The sequence below is a fragment of the Schistocerca gregaria genome, chromosome 7, assembly GCF_023897955.1.
Source record: "Schistocerca gregaria isolate iqSchGreg1 chromosome 7, iqSchGreg1.2, whole genome shotgun sequence".
In the NCBI taxonomy this organism is placed as follows: domain Eukaryota; kingdom Metazoa; phylum Arthropoda; class Insecta; order Orthoptera; family Acrididae; genus Schistocerca; species Schistocerca gregaria.
This window is the reverse complement of record NC_064926.1, coordinates 183,642,183-183,659,188: the sequence shown is the minus strand read 5'-3', so window position 1 is coordinate 183,659,188 and position 17,006 is coordinate 183,642,183. Positions and strand designations below refer to the sequence as shown.

Genomic DNA, 17,006 nt, shown 5'->3' with positions numbered 1-17,006 from the left:
ACAAACAACCATTCTAAACCATGGAGACCAGCTCTATGTCTTCTGTGGCCCAGTATAAAGCCCTCCCCCCCCTGCCCCCTACATTATCTTGTTTGTAAAGTAGAGGACCATACATCCATCCATTGCAAAGAGTATGTGATCCGTAATGGAACTAATCTGGATTAAATAGATGGGAGTCATCTTGGCTACATATCCTTCGATCCCATAATCCTCCTAACCTCAGTCTACACTAGCCCCTACCTCATGTACACACTGTCTCCATCTCCAACTCCACACCTTTATTCCACAAGTTGCGTACATAAGAGAGTGCATGGCCGCATGCCCTCCTCCACCTCCAAATCCATGTCTGCCTCGACACCTTCCTCTGCTTCAAAAGTGCCACCTCTGCCTCCACATCCTTCTCCACCTCCACCTCCACCTCTGCCTCGATGCCCGACCCCGTGTCGATGCCCACCCCGCCCCGCTTCAATGCCTGCCTCTGTGTTCCCACATATTTCTCTTGCCATAGGATGGTACAGTAAAGCACTGAAACAGCAGAGGAGCTCAAAATGACCTCTTGTTATATGTTTGTCTTAAGTATCATACTCGACCTGTTTTGCATTATTCATACAATCATTTTAATTTTCCTAATTCTTTCTTGTCTTGATGATGACATATTAGAATTTACCAAATATTGATATTTTTATGACATTTTATTCGGTATAGCTGAAGCAGTTGAAGGGATCAGTTTGAGACAGCTCTAATTTTCCTTTTGAATACATTGTCAATGATCCAAGAGTGAAGTTGCAACACTAGAAAATCCTGCAGGGTTGTTACTGCTCATTGTTGTGTCTTGGTAGGTGCACTTTCCATCTTGGCAGATTCACATTCTAGTCTGTTACACTTTATGTCGTTCATTTAGGTAATGTTCTTTGTCCATGAAAGACTCATGAAATATGTCTCATCAGTGTGGACTCTCTGGTGAAGAAATATTACTTCTCTTACAGAATTCTGAGTCTGATTCAGAAATTGACTTCTGCGATAAACATTTAGAATTTTGTACTACAGGCAAGTGAAGACGATGATATGAATGAAGAAGGATTAGCGGATGAGGATTCAGATGCTGATCTGCATCTATTATCAACTCATCTATTGCAGCAAGCCCACTTGGAAGCCTCTGCAAAAACGGTTCCTAGGGATAGAACCGAGTGGGAGATTGCCATTTTTCCATCTTTTGGAAGGAGATTGACAGTGAACAGTCTGAAGAGAGAGGGGTCTCATTACGTAACACTTGCCAACAAGTAGATGACACTGTCATATGTGATTTCAGTCTTATTTTTGATGAAGCAGAGCTATGTTTCATGGAAGAAATGAACAGAACCAAATATTTGAAATAATTGGATCATGTCACATGGGCCACTGGAAAAATTAATAGGCATTGTGTATGCTCCGGGTTGTAGCTTGTGCAAAAGGTATGTGTGCAAATGACCTTTGGTTGCTTTCAGGAGGGCCTAACCTCTTCTGCAACATTATGCTAGAGGCAATTTCAGAATCTTCTCAGATTTCTTTGATTAAATGGAAAATTGACCCAACTGAATGCAAACCAGCCAACAAATTCACTTTTGTATCTCAAATTTGGGCAAAATTCACGGACAGGTAGGAGATTTGAACACGGATCTCCCCCTTCACAGTCCATCATCATGATCACATACCCACAACGCAGTGGTTATGCAAATCCGCTTGGTGTTGCACATCTTGAGCTTGGACCATTCACTGTTTCTATCTTGCTTCTGTTTTCACGGTTCAGTACACCTACTTCCTGTTTTATTGCTTTATCTGTGTTCAATTTGTGACGGGCTGTCCACTGGGCCATCTTACCACTACATCTGAGAGGGGTGCAATAAGGAGTTTCCCTTGTAAGTACACTACATGCAATAATCAGAGGAGGAAAGGAGAAGCCTGTTACCCTAACATTCTACATTGCAACAAAGTGTGGGTGGATCTTTTTGATAGAATTACCCATAGTTATACTACAAAGCTTGCATGCAGGAGATAACTAATGTGTGACTTCCACAACATCTTGGAAACTGCAGCAATTTATGCATGGGCCATCTAAAAATAGTAATGAACAAGAAAATTGAAAGGAAGAATAATTTTTACTTATGGACCGTCTGACAGCAACTGAATAAAACACAATTTTAGTGCCATACGCATTTCGCCTTTATTTTTATTTATTTATTTATTTATTTATTTATTTATTTATTTTTTTGACAGTCGGCAACAGAAACCAATTATAACAAGCGTTCAGTTCATAGCACTGTGGAATGCGGTAAAAAACTGCAAATTGGCATTCATAAGAAGAAGAAAAGCATCAAAAATGCAACAAGAGCATAATAATGTAAGAAACTGTCAACGCAACCTGCCACTGATGATGCCTTGCAGAAAATAAAGGCGAAACGCGCATGGCACTAAAATTGTGTTTTATTCAGTTGCTGTCAGATGGTCCATAAGTAAAAATTATCAGTCTTCCGTAATATTACATGCAACTGAGGAAGACAGGACTACAAAAGTTGAAGGTGAAAGGAAGAAGTTCATACTTCAACTGGCAAATGAACTCGAGGGAATGACAGAACCACAGAAGAACAGACAAAAGAAGAGAATATGGTACCAAAACGATGTAGAAAGCAGAATAAGTGCCAAATCAATCCCTGCTAAGGCAGCGAGACCAGTGACAATTATTTAAAGTACCGCAAAATGTGCTTGTACAACAGAAATCACTTGTGCTTAGAGCATCGAGCAAGATTTCAGTGACTTGGATTAAAAGTACAACAAAACAATGTGAAGGATACATGCGAGTTTAATGTAGGCAATATAAATTAAATGTCTCCATAAAGTTCTACAGACAGCTACTATATGAAAATCTAAAGTTAAGGAAACTTGTCAGCATGAGCAACCATAAATTGGTAAGATATTAATTTATTGAAATAAGTAAGTAATGTATTAATTACTGTATTAAATAATTATTGTTATATCTTGCAAAATGGCAGGAATTAACGTATGAGGTGCTATCAAAAATTTTAGGGACTGGTGCTGCCATCTGTTGAAAATCTTACCTGTGGGTTAATGGTCACCATCACCCTCAAAGTAGTTCCCAACTGCACGTACACACTTGTCCCAGCACTTCTGCCATTTGTCAAATGTTTTATGGATGTCCTGTTCTTTGAGGGTGTTTATCACCACCAGCTATGCTTCTTGAATCCTCTCTTGGAGTGTCAAACCAACAGCCTTTCAACTTGTTTCAGTTTTGGGAATAGCGCGAAGTCGCAGGGTGCCAAATCTGGTGAGTACGGTGGGTGGGGTACAACCGCCATGTTGTTTTTTGCCGAAAAGGTCCTGGTGAGCAAGGAAGTGTGACTGGGGGCGTTGTTGTGATGAGCAACTAGTTCCCTTGGCGCCAAAGTTCGGGCCATTGTCACCGCATGTTTTCATGGAGCCGTTGCAAAACGTCAGAGTAGTATGCGGAATTCACTGTTTGGTTGGGTGGGATGAATTCTTTGTGCACAATTCCCTTGGTGTCAAAGAAAACGATGATCATGCTCGTCACCCGTATTGCTTTTTGGGTCTTGGAGAGTCTGGGCTCCTCCACTGGGATGATTATCGCTTCGTCTCTGGGTCATAACCATATCATTGCAGGGGTCTCTGTATCACTTTTTCCGAGATTCACACAGAATTTGATACACATGCGCTGTTCTGTTTGCGGATCCATCGTAAAATTGCCGCACGCCAAACAAAGAGTATTACGGAAATCAATGTGGACACACAACACGTCCTCCCAGCTGAATGGCACTCCGCACACTGACTCATCAGATATGCAGCTCTTGCCACTTTGCGGTGCAAAGATCTACTGCTCCTACTTTCCGGATAGCAGCACCAGTTCTGAGAATTTTGGCTTCCACCTTGTATGCTAAAATAAAGTACTTGTTCCCCAAATGAAATTTTCACTCTGCAGCAGTTCATGCACTGGTGCTTGTTTATGTCAAACATGAATATATATTATGTGATGCAAAAATATCCCTTTTTCCATTTTATGAACGTCAGAAATTCTGCTGTTGTAATGGTAATTGGCTACCAGGGATTCTTTCTTTGTGGATTTTTCATTTCTATTTATAACATTGCATTTCAGTATGTACTATCTATGTTAAGCTCTTCTCTTACGTATTTATTCCTCCATCTCGTAAAATGGAATATTTCACTTTAACTGGGACATCATTTCAACTGCCTGCGTTTGATTTTTCACCTTGAAAGGAGACCCAGTTTTCACAGCCAGGCAGAAATTTCATTTAAAATGTCTCCAAACAGTCACCTTGATTGTTTTCAGTTTAAATAAATGGATTTTTTCATTTTAGGTACATGCATAACTTAAGTCAAATTCTAAATAGGTGTTCTATTTGTCTGTTAGTCATTCATACCTTTGTTTGTTTTTTTCATGCAGTATATAGTGATTTTTGAGTTCTATTTTGATGTTTTCGTACTGTATCATATACATACTCGATTTATCGATGAAGTTCCTTTTGGAGTTCATCTTATTTGATTTTCAATCAATAGTAAGATGCTTATGTATCTATTAAGATTCAAGTAAATATCCAGTCGTATTTTAAAATCTCATCAATTGAGAATACCTTCATGTTAAGTAAAATCAGAAAAATGGTAGAAGTTTGCTTCATGCTTTCACAGTACTTGTTTCTATGGAGATTGTTAATGACTAGTAGCAGGAGCTTATTCTGTGGCTTCGTCTTATTTACCCATAGTTACTTTTTGTATGGTTTTATCTACTTGCTATATGTATTAGTGCTGTATACTGCTGCAATAAATTTTGAACCTGATGCACAGAAATTGTAATGCTCCACGTTGTCTCATCTCTGTTCCTCATTGTTGGGAGCTCAGGATTTGTATTGTACTAGATGTTAATTGGACTCCGTGAAAATTAGTTTAGTTTTCTCGCTAGTCTCATTGTTGTCTTTAAAATATAATATTAATATTAATATTGCAGCTTAAGGCTGCTCCACTGATGTTTTTGCATCTCTATAATAAACGATTTTTGCTGCCTGGTGACCTTAAAGTTCGATTGTATAATGTTAAAGGATGGGGCACCCAGTTTATTTATCACTGCAGATGCTTTTAATTTGCTTTTGCAAAAATGATAATACTGTAGTTCCCCATTCATCACAGTGGTGTGGTAAAAATGCCATATGAATATTGCCACTGCCAAGTGATTCTTGTCACTTACCTGATGTACTGGATCTTCTCTTCTCATGAAAGCTTCTGTTTCAGGTACCCCGTGTGCTGAGAAGCCGAGCCCCAACATCACAGTCTCATTATTAGAAAAAATCAACGCTTCAACTCCAGGATCTCTTCCACCCTCGTCTCCACAAACTCCCCAGTCCCCTTACACACCTTTACCAACGTCCAGTCCAAGTGCACTGCACTTCACATCTCCTCCACCCAAAATTCAGCAGCAACAACAACAGTTCCTTGCACAATCACCATCACCAAAGACTCCATCACAAACATTACAGTATTCATCACCTTCCCCAAAGACTCCTGCCACACCTTCACCACTTTCGAGCCCCCCTCAGCCAAATGTTATTAGCCTCGCAAGCCTACAAGGAGCAGTGGCCAATATCCCTGGGTTGCAAAATGTGCAGGTAACTGATTTGTAGATTTTTAAACATATTCAAATGTGAAAAGTAGTGACTTCCTCTGATTGATAATCTCTTAAACATTTCAAACCACATTGTGTAATTTATTTTTATGGTGAGTAATATTGATACTTTTGAAGTGTTAACACAGAATTACTCATTTGTGTTCATTCAGTCTCTGTTGCTCCTGATTCTTGATTCTGCTAAATATATTTTAGTACTAAATTGTTTGATATTCTTATCTGCGTAATTAATTATCTCTTAATTGTTTAATGGTTGCTTAATTTCAACATGTAGCAATTACAAAAAAAAAAGGAAGAAGAGGTATACTGGGGCACATTTAAACAATGATTTTATTGTAATAAATCTGTATACCAAACAGTGAGCTCATTTTTGAAATTTATTATATGAATGTGAGTAGGAAGTGACTTGAGTGACTGGCCGCTAAGTTGTATAATTTTTTCTGAAGAAATGTGATGCGATACTGCAAGAGGAATTTGACAGAGCACTGGAAGACCTAAGTAAAAACAAGGCAACTTGAGTAGATAACATCTCCATGGAATTATTACGAGATTTGGGCATCATGATAAAATTATTTCGCCTGGTGTGTAAGCTATATGAGACAAGCAAAATACCTCCAGAATACAAGAAGAATTTAATAATCCCAATTCGAAAGAAGGGAAGTGCTGGCAAGTGTGAATATTACTGAACCATCAGTGTAATAATTCCTTGTTGCAAAATAACAACATGAATGACTTGCATAAGAATCCAAAGATGGGTGGAAGCTGCCGGAAGATCAGTCACGTAGTGACATGCAAGGCAGTACTGACTCTGGAATGTGGTCTCGCAGATTTTCTGAGCTCGATTGGTTAATGGTGTGCTTTCTGTTATTCAGGCAAGGTGTTAGTTCCATTTTGATTCACAATATTTTGACAACCAGCCTTGTCATCATCTTCAGGCTTCAGGTGCTCTTTGCATACTGACTGCCGATACTGCAACCAGATGGTGAAGTATTGTTGGTGTAGTGCCTTTTGAATTCTACTCCCAGTGCCCACTACACCCTTTGATGTCTCTCTCTCTCCCCCCCCACCCCCCCACCCCCCACCCCCCAACTTTCACTGTTTTTCTGTGAAATGCATGCACATTCTCTCAGCATTTTACAGCAATGGTGGATAAAGTACATGGCAGGCTCCTGACAAATAAGGTTCTGGGCTGCAAGCTTTGATTAAATTGATGACTCCACTCGTGTGTATTGGGTTCTATGACATTTTTATTTTAGGAGACATCCTAATAACACTTTCTCAGAGACTTCACATTTATACCACAATACTTTTCATGTGCTATTTCATTTTATGATTATATTCAAGGCAAGTTTGGAAGCAGCTAATTACTAATTATCTTCTGTTGGCTGTCAGAAATACTCTGGATGCCATGATTCCATTCGAATCTACTGCTCTTGCTGAAGATACAAGGCAAAAAAGGGATTCTTGGCTTTTCTTCTTCCATCTCGGACACAATTTCTCCCTTTTGTCAGACTGAATCCCATTCCTTTGGAACACTGTAAGTGTTGTAATTTTTCAATGCAGTGCGCCTTGTCTCCTGAGTGCATTCGAACTTCATAGACCAGAGTTTTTATCCTGAAATTTCTTTGTGACGGATGATGATACTAGAGTCGTGCAGATAGAGGTCAGTGTGCATGGCTTTTCTATATACACTGTCTCCCTGGGGTCCATTTGTTCCTCTCTTAACATCGTGTTGAGGAATGATAGCTGGCACTCTTTTTCAAGTTCCAGTTTTTATAATTAGAATGAATGGTGTTCATATGTTCTAGGAATTTAGTCTTTCCACTTGATTTATTTACTCTTGATGGAAAATATTATGAACAAACTGATGGTGTGCCGATAAGTATACAGTTATCACCTGTCGTAATGGTCGTGCATATGTAACCCTCCGAAGTACACACAGTAGTCTCCAACAAGTCAAACTAGTTTCTAGCCATATGTTGGATGATGCCTTTGTGGTGTGGCCACTTGGGGTGTAAAAATTGAAGGAGTGCATGGAACATTAAAGTCTTTCCTTTCTAATATTAAATTCATGATGGAACTTGAAAAAGAGTAATAGCTTTTTTCATTGACATACTAATTAAGACAGTAAATTCTTCATTTTTGTTCCATCATTACAACTAAAAGAAAATGAGCCTTTTCTCACCAGATGTGACTCACTTTATTGAAATAAAGCATCAGTGATCTATAATTAAAGATATTTGCAGTTTGATTTGTAGTTTTTACTTAAGTTAATTTCTGCTAGATTTTTCACTTTCATCAAGAAATGAACTCTGCTAGCTAATTTTTGGTTTCTTTCATTAGGCATTGGTAGTTGTGGTCTAATTTTATGCTGATTTGCAGAATTGTGCATTTTTAAAGTTGACCACAGCACAATTTCGTACACCATTATTCACTGTTAATTTGTATACTTCTAACGAGGGGGCCTTCTAGTCTCGAAATTTAGTTCGGGGCAAGACTTTGGAGGTTAGTAGTATACCTCAAGGGTATCCACTCATAGAAGTCGTAAAGCGCACTATCCAGAAGGACTTTTAAAAGTTTTAAACGTAACTCATAAACATCTCATATATGGGTCATAAGTAGCAAGGCAGCAGATAAGTTTGCTCAGTCAATACTGTGCCAGACTGTCATGCACCTGATCTTGTTTCGATCCTACCTACGTGCAGGTAAGGCTTCATTTGTCGTTTTTAATTGTTTTGAAAATTATAACAACTATTCAATACAGTTAATGACCTAAATTATTAGTATTTAAATCGTAAATAATAATATTATTTTTTATAAAGTGGCTGTCACAGCTACTTAAAATGTGAATTACACTCACCAATAACTTTTTTTAAAGAAAGGTTAAATAATTTCAGAAGCTTTATTAATGGAGGTAAGTTAATTACCAGTCACAAAATTCTGGGTGAAGTTTCAGTTACATAAAATTTTGTACAATATCTTGTCCCCTTGTCAATTTTGTATTCTATGTGCAAGCACCATAATGATAATGGTCATGAAAACATTGAAAACAAAAAAATATTTTGGCATCTTGCACAATTTATCTAGAACGATTGTTGCCACTTCTTCTTCTTTTTTTAAGGTTCTGATGAAAAACGTACTACGTTGACATTCCTGTAAACTTCTGTTTCGTCAGTCAGCCTGGAAGCGTAGTACGAGATCATTTTCTTAAAAATTGGCAATGACAGCTGGTGATACACTATTGCTCTTTTTTTTCTCATGAGTATTTATTTCCCTATTATTTTCAGAAGATAAGTGGAATTTTGTATGTGCATTATCAGATTTTTTGCTTGTCTATAAGAATAGATGTTACATCATTGAATGAGTGGAGTACATTTCAGAGGAACCACTTGGTGATTTGTTGTCATCCTGAAAGATGTCGTCATAGCCAACTCACACTTTGCTTGTCTACTCCAAGAGTCAGTAATTAACAGAAACTGTTCTTCACCCTTATAAGATTTCAAACACTGGTTGAGAAGGTCAGTATACAGTTCTGTTCTTAGCTTCCCAGATTTGAAAGATGTTATTTCAATGTTTTAATAATTTTGCTCATATTATTTTACTGTTTTTTAAACTTCGAGGACCAAAGTTACTAATTGCTTCTTGTAAACACATACACACCTGAGGTAGGATGATTCCAACAGAGTGAGAGCAGTATATGTATGCATCACTTTATTCATGTCATGTTTTTGGAGGAAAATAGTTTTGTTTCTTTGACAGCCAGAGTCCTCTTGAACACTGACTGTTACTGACATCCTGGGAAGAAAAAGCAACTGAAATTGAATTATTTTGCCAGAGAATTGTAAAAATAGAGAGCAAACTGAATTTTTGAATACAGTGCAATAAATACCTGTTGGGTCAGTGTTAATAACAAAATCTGTGTTGAAATTTGATATAAGTTTTAACGTATGGGTTCAGAAAGTGTTCGCAGCAGCCAAGGTTTCTTTGATCGTCGCCGTTTCTTTCCTTGAAAGAAATGTTGTCACTTTTCACTGATGAATTGTATGCTTATTTTGTAGTCTATGATCCCAGCTGTCATAAGCTTTAAATTCAAAATCTGTAAACTGTTGTGCTGTTGCTAAAGCCCACTGTTGTAAATTCAATATCGTCACTTGCTAATAATTCTCTTGTGTTTCAACAAAACAATCATTTGTCCAGGAACTGATTGCTGTGTACTTATCAAATTGATTGCCTTCTTTTTTTCCCTGCCCATTTTTGATAACTATTTCTTCTTTCTTAACAGACTGCAGCACCCTGCCCCCAGCCCCCCTTTTTAAAGTTTCTGCAATGGGTGAACTTCTGTGATGATACTAAAAACGTTAATCTTGCTATCCAAAGAAAGACTTCTCTTGCCTTCTTATGATCTGGTTCTTTGTACTTTTCGAAAGATTCACCTCTTCACAGTTTTCATTTTTGTGAGCAAGTTCATCAGTCATAAGGACTTTTATCAGCCAACATGTAGATGGTATGCCTGTAATTTCTTCGCCCACCAGCATTACTTCACGAAAAAATGCCACTGAAGATTTTGATTTAATCAAATTATTTGCAGTAAGCAAGCTTTCATAATAAACAACTGTATCTTTAAATGTCATCTTTGACACATTCACTGTATAATGAATGTGTAGCCTCTGATACTTTCACGATGTCTTTGGCAGACATTTTTAATTAACAATATTGTAAAAATGCCGACAATATTTCACAGTACAGAATGCTCCAGCCTGCGAAAGTTGAATGAACTGGCACTGTAGCAGGTAAGGCACAGTGTTCATATAGTTCTGTGCGGGCCTCGACACTTATTGATCGTCTGCCTGTTTGCATAAACAGTAGGGCAACAGCTATACCCTGGTTTTCCATGAAGACACTTTTGCCTTAAATTTACAGTGAATATGTAGAATAATTCCACAGCTTATAATATTGCCCAGTTTTGTAATAACATTTGAATGACAGTAATTAATGCTTTCATTTACCACCATTAAAATGCATTTGAAATTATTTATAATTTAATTGTTAATACTTAAGGTCATAAACTTCAGGAATTTTTAAAATTTTTAAAGCAATTAAGAAAGCAAAATAAATTGGAGCTTACAGCTAGGATCAAACTTGGTTCAACCATATGACATTCTAGCCCGCTACTGACTGAGCCATTTCATCTGTGTGTTGGAATGCTACTTCTGACCATATACGAAGTGCGTATGAGCTATGCTTAAAACTTTAGATCCCCTTTTCTCAGAATTTTCTGTGTAGTGTGCTTGTAATACTTCTATGTGTGGACACACTTCAGGTATACTACCAACCTCTGAAGTCTCATCCCGAACTGAATTTACGAGATCAGAAGGTCCCTTTGTAAGTGTGTATTGGCTCTAGAATAACACAGATATAATGAACTAAAAGGAGGGAAAAATGTAGATCAAAGAACAACTGGTGGCAGTGTTGACAACTACAAAACATGATACACACTTAGAAGTATACAGATAAACAGTGAACAGTGGTGTGTGAAATTGTGCCATGTTAAACATCAAAAATCCATTGTTCAACAAAGCAGTTCAAAATTAAACCACAATTATCAGTGTCTAAAGAAGGAAGAACACAAAAATATGCTAGCAAACAGCATTTCCTGCTGTAGGTGAAAATCCGAGCAGAAATTACAGTAAGTAAAAACCAGCAATTTGTTAATGAATTGTTTTGTGACTAAAAATCTAATCAGGTTGTAAATATCTTTAATTACAGCCCACTGATGATGCTCATAAATAGTTAAGACTGTATGATTCATAGAGCACGTTGGAAACCCATGTACACTGACCTCTTATTCATGCCTTGAACTGCCATCATGTCACAAAGAGATGCTGTGCTAAACACTCTGATCCGTAGAGTGCTGAGTAATTACACCACCTGTGTATAGTGTTCCCAGGGAATGAGTATTCCGATTAATAAATTGAGCAGGCTTTGCTGTCAAAATTGATTGCATTTGAGGTTGACTGCCCTTGAGGAAGAGATTGAGACTGAAATAGAAAAAGAAAAGCCAAAAGTCAGGTTTGCACTTTATGCCACCCCAGTCTCCAGAAATATCTGTAGACTCCTGTGGAAATGTACTTCAGTGTGTCAACAAAAGATGAAAAGTCTTCTTTCAAATATTAAACACAATGTAGGTGTCCAAAGCTGGATGTTTGCCACCTTCTGTGAAATGTGGCATGACTTTCGTAAGGCAGGTTATTAGAACTGTCAACGAGAGATGCAAGGAACATCAGTGACACATCTGCCTAAAACAACCAAGCAAACCGACTGTCTTGGGGCACTACTGCATACATAATCAAGAAGTGAAACTGACTGAGGATCACTTTATACAGGGCTTAGGGTTCAGTACTATATTTATTAAGATATCAATGGACAACATCATCTGCTGGGACAGTAGAGAGAGACCCCACGACTTTACAGTATATGTGCAATGAATGACTCAGTGGTTAAGTGCATACCACTGGTCAGACTTAAATAGGTCAAATGTGCACTGCGCACAGGGTGTGGCTGCTGTGATAGCAGAATGTGTGTGGCTTGCACATTAAGAGTGGAGAAAGGTGTATATGAGCCACATGAATCACTGAGCAAAACTTTCATTCTTACAGATCAGAATGAGGAAACATTAATGTGACTTTTAATTGCAGGAGCATCCATGTTGAGCATCCAGATTAATGACAGTAAATGTAACAGTGACCACAAAGTACTAGGAATAGAAAGCTGGCTGAAATTAGATGTGAATAGAGCTGATATCACAAGAATGACTAGACACCAATGATTGGAATGTATTTGTTGCTCTAAAGAACTCTGTAATATATAGGAGGAAGTTGAGTGTCAAACATGATGATGAATGCTGTTGTAGACCACTTGTCTTGAGCTGTAGGGGCTCGGTGCTTCAGAGAAAACTTGGGGAATATTGTGGGTTAATTTCCTAATCATATTATTCTACTATGGGAATCTCAACTTGCCAGTTATATGATGAGAGAATAATACAATCAAAACAGAAGATAAGGACAGAGATTCTTGGGAGCTTGTTTTGTGCATCAAGTAGAGAAAAACGGGGAAATATTTTTGCTTTGAAAGTGATTAAAGATTATGTAGATTATCTGGGCAACTCACCATAGTGAGGAAGAATATTTGGTGTATCAGTAGAGGAAATTCAAGAGTATTCAATAAAAGGCTTTAGACACAAATCTGAGTTGTGAGATTCTGAGGGTTGAGAAAGACCTGCTGCAGTTTAATAGCTGTTTCAGGGACTTGATAGAAAATTAAAGTGAAGTGTGATTCATTACAAATTTAAACAGTCACAGCTGTTGACATGTAAAAGCTGAAAAAAGTCAAAATGAAACTATGGAAACTCCAGGTAGGAATATCAACAATGAAGGAAAAGACAGAGTGCTACCTACACACAACACTCAACATTCGCAAGCACACGCAAGCAAGCATACCTCATGCATACATGACTGTCAACTTCAGGATCTTGGACCGGAATGCTGGGGTTGGCAGTTGTGCAGTTGTGTGTGCATGTGAATGGTGTGTGTGTGTGGGGGGGGGGGGGGGGTGTTTTAATTGTGCCTGTCTGCAACTTGACATCTCTTCTTTCCAGTAAGTAGCTATCTGTCTTTTCCTTCATTGTTACAAGTCAAAATGATAGTTACAAGAGAAATGTAAGAAACATTCAGTTAACTCAAAAGTAAAATTTTGCCAACTGATCTGACAAAATACCCTAAGAAGTGTTGATTAACTTAGTCAGTACAATGATCAGAATCGTTTACTTATTCTCTCAGTGACTATAGTTACTTCGAAACGGAAGATGACAGAGAGGTGGCTGGAATATTGAATGCAGTCTCCCAAAATAGTAGTGTATCCCTCGAGTAGATTTACTTGTAAGTAAGATTTCTAGTGGGATGGTTTGAACAGGGAACCCACAGCATGACAGCTAACTACGCTAACCACTAAAATACCCTGCTTGCATCATGGTTAGTAGCATTGTTCTCTCTTCTGCGCAACCAGCTGTTTCAGAAGTTCTCACTACAACATCCTTGATTTTGATCTTTTCAATGGTCCTTCATCTCCGATTGCTAGCAGAGCCTCACCATGAGGAGCATCAAAAGTAGTCCTTCTCATCAAAGCTTTGTGATTATCGAAGAGATCTTTGATTTCCATGAATGAGAAGCCCCCATTGTCAATCTGAACCTCAGGATTGCTTTGGGGCTTCATATGGAGGGCAAAGGCAACATCTCTGCAGTTTTGTATCCTTGGCGTCATGTATGATGATGTCTGACAAGTAACAAAGGATACAATGTGGCGCAAAGTAGTGCTTTAGTAACTTTTCCAGTAGTTCCACTTTGCGCACTGCCATAAAAATCAATACCGTCTCCCTTGCTGTATCTCACTAGGCAGTGCTTGGTGTTTCAGCTTTCTTGGTCCTTCTCCTGGGCTTCCTGACACTGTAAGCGAAACACCTGCCGTGTTTCTTCTGTCCTGGTAATGCGGTATTTCATGTAGTCATCCTGAGTTTCATCTGACTGAAATGGAAACATTGTATCCATTGTCATTTCGATCTCACTGCTGTGGAACTGGAAGAACAATGTGAATCCTGTAGTGTATTGCTTTGCTGTAGTGTCTGCAAAAGTAATGATGGGCAATATTTTATCCTCATCTCTCTGTTTGACGTCAGCATACGTCGAGAGCGTATCTGCCAATGTCTTATTAAAGTATTATGTGAAGCCATTTGTCTGTGGCTTGTTGGGAGTTGTCATCCTGTGGGTGATGTTGCAATATGTAGTTATACCAGCCTGAACTGGAAAACTTTTCCATAGTCAAAGATCATCATAAAAACTGATATTTCTACAAGGAGCTTGGCAATTTTTGGAGCTTCTGCAGTCGTCAAAGCTTTGGTGACAGCAAAGCAGGTGAAACAGCCAGTGCAGATTATTATCCATAAATTCCCATTTGTTAACTTTGTAAACTCCCCCAAGAGGTTGATTCCAGTACAATTGAATGGTGCAGCTGCAGGAGAATTGGTATCAAATGCTGGAGAGGTGATTGTGGCAAGTATTCCATCATTGTCGTTCTTTACAGTGCCTCACAGTGTCTAATAGATCGATAGAGACATAGCCAGTGATACATTCATCTCATTCTGCCTAGAGCCTTCTCAAATCTCAGGCGACCAGATTTGGAACATTTTGAAAATACTAGAGGATAGCTGGCTGGCCATGCCCACCCTGTTTGGATCATAATCGCATTTATTAATTGGAATTCTCATTTGGTTGGCTCCTTCTTCAAATCTTCTACAGTTTTCAGCAGTGGTAACTCTTCTGTCTGTTCGCAGTAATGTAATTTGTTGCAGCAATGGCAGATATTTCCTCCACGCAGCTATGTTCTGTCACAGGATTCCCTGAAATATCCCTGAAGAATATGTTAGCACTTTCTTAAGGATATGGAAAGATATTTCATGCATGTCATCCCAGGAAATTTTGTCCTATGCCTGCAGTAGTTCTTGCAAGGGACATGCCTTTGTACAAGTCCTCAAAGAATCGCCCATAGTATGAGCCTATTTTGAGAAAAATTCTCACATCATGATGTATGTCTTGAACAGGATGGACTCAATTGCCAAGATTTTTATCTCTTGGGTGATGCTCCAAGTGTTAAGCAGTGTTTTACTATGGGTTGCTTGGTCTTTTCTCCACTCTGAAATTGAAAGCATCCAAAGATTGATGCAGAATGGCTCCAATGTTGTCCTCAGTCAGGCCATATACTATTGGCCGTTCAACAGTAGTTTATGCATGTGTGCTGTATACAGTGGCAGTGGAGCATGCTTCTTACTCAGTGACACTAAGCTAACTGCTCGTGCACATACCTCGAGTTGTGGCAGCTTGTGACAGTCAGTGAACCAAAGTTCTCCTTGATCACGTACAGTGCTTATGATTGCTGTTGGCATATAGATTTCGCTTTCGAGCCTGGGTAGCTTTTTGCAACCAACAAAAGCTTCATAGTGGCAAAATTCTCATACTCCAAGAGTATGGACTACTCTTGGTTGTCCAATAACATAATTAAAAAAACAGTCCATATAATTAGTGAACCATTGGCCTTTCTGTTTAATAGGTGTCTAGAGTTTGGAGTTTATCCTACAACTCTAAAAATATCAAAAGTTATCCCAGTGTATAAAAAAGGGGACAAACAAGATCTCAAAAATTACCGACCAGTTTCAATAGTTCCCATTTTCTCGAAAATATTTGAATCTCTTATTTATAACCAACTAAACTACTACTTTGAGTCACATAACTTACTCTCTAATAGTCAATTTGGCTTCCGCAAGGGAAGAAATACCACCAATGCTGTTCTTTCAATTGTGAATGAAGTAATAACAGCCTTTGAGAATAAAAATAAAGCATCACTTCTTTTATGCGATTTAAGTAAGGCATTTGACTGCATTTCTCATGATATCTTACTTGCAAAACTCAAATTCTATGGTGTACAAGACTCTGCATTGGCAGTAATTGAATCATACCTAAACAATAGGAAGCAGTTTGCCTCTGTCGGAAACAAAGACTCACAATTGTTAGATGTTAAGACAGGAGTTCCACAAGGTTCTGTCCTTGGGCCCTTCCTTTTTATAATTGCAGTCAATGATTTACCCCATTGTATCCCCAATACTGTTATCTGTTATGCTGATGACACAACTTTGCTTGCTCAGCATGAGAACATGTCAGTTCTGGAAGATATGATGCGAGATGGCCTGGAAGCGGCACTAAATTGGTTCTCATCAAATACACTGCTTTGCAATCCTGATAAAAACCAGCAGATTATACTTGGATTGTCAAAAGAGATAGAGGTGAAAGCAGTTAAAATTCTAGGAATTCATGTAGGTTCTAAGTTAACGTGGGAAACACACATCAACCATATCTGCACAAAATTGTCTCTAGTTATGTATTTAATGTGGAAACTGAGAAGCCTAGTGACGAAAGAATATTTAAGAGTTATTTATTTTGGACTCTTTCAGTCACATATAGAATATGGACTGCTGATATGGGGACACTCTCTTCACATCACTGAAGTTCTAAAAATTCAGAAGAAAGTGATAAGGGCAATGAGCAATTCTGGTAGATTAGAGCACTGCCGGCCACTGTTCATTCAGCTGAAAATATTAACAGTTATTAATCTTTATATATACACCTCAGCATTGTATGCAAAAAACAATATAGCAGATTTCGAAATGAGAGAAAACATACACCACCATAATACCAGAGGCAAA

General features: G+C 38.3%; 1 protein-coding gene across 4 annotated transcripts in view; it reads left to right on the top strand.

Moving 5' to 3' along the window:
• Positions 1–17,006, top strand: part of LOC126281188 (putative mediator of RNA polymerase II transcription subunit 26) — a 244,464-nt gene that overhangs the window by 121,545 nt on the left and 105,913 nt on the right. For all 4 annotated transcript variants that reach the window (XR_007551226.1, XM_049979891.1, XM_049979888.1 and 1 more), the window contains one exon: positions 5,311–5,684. Coding sequence is in view for 3 of the 4 variants with exons in the window: in XM_049979891.1 (XP_049835848.1) it covers positions 5,311–5,684 (374 nt within the window). In the remaining variant the exon portion in view is untranslated. The remainder of the gene's footprint in view (positions 1–5,310; positions 5,685–17,006) is intronic.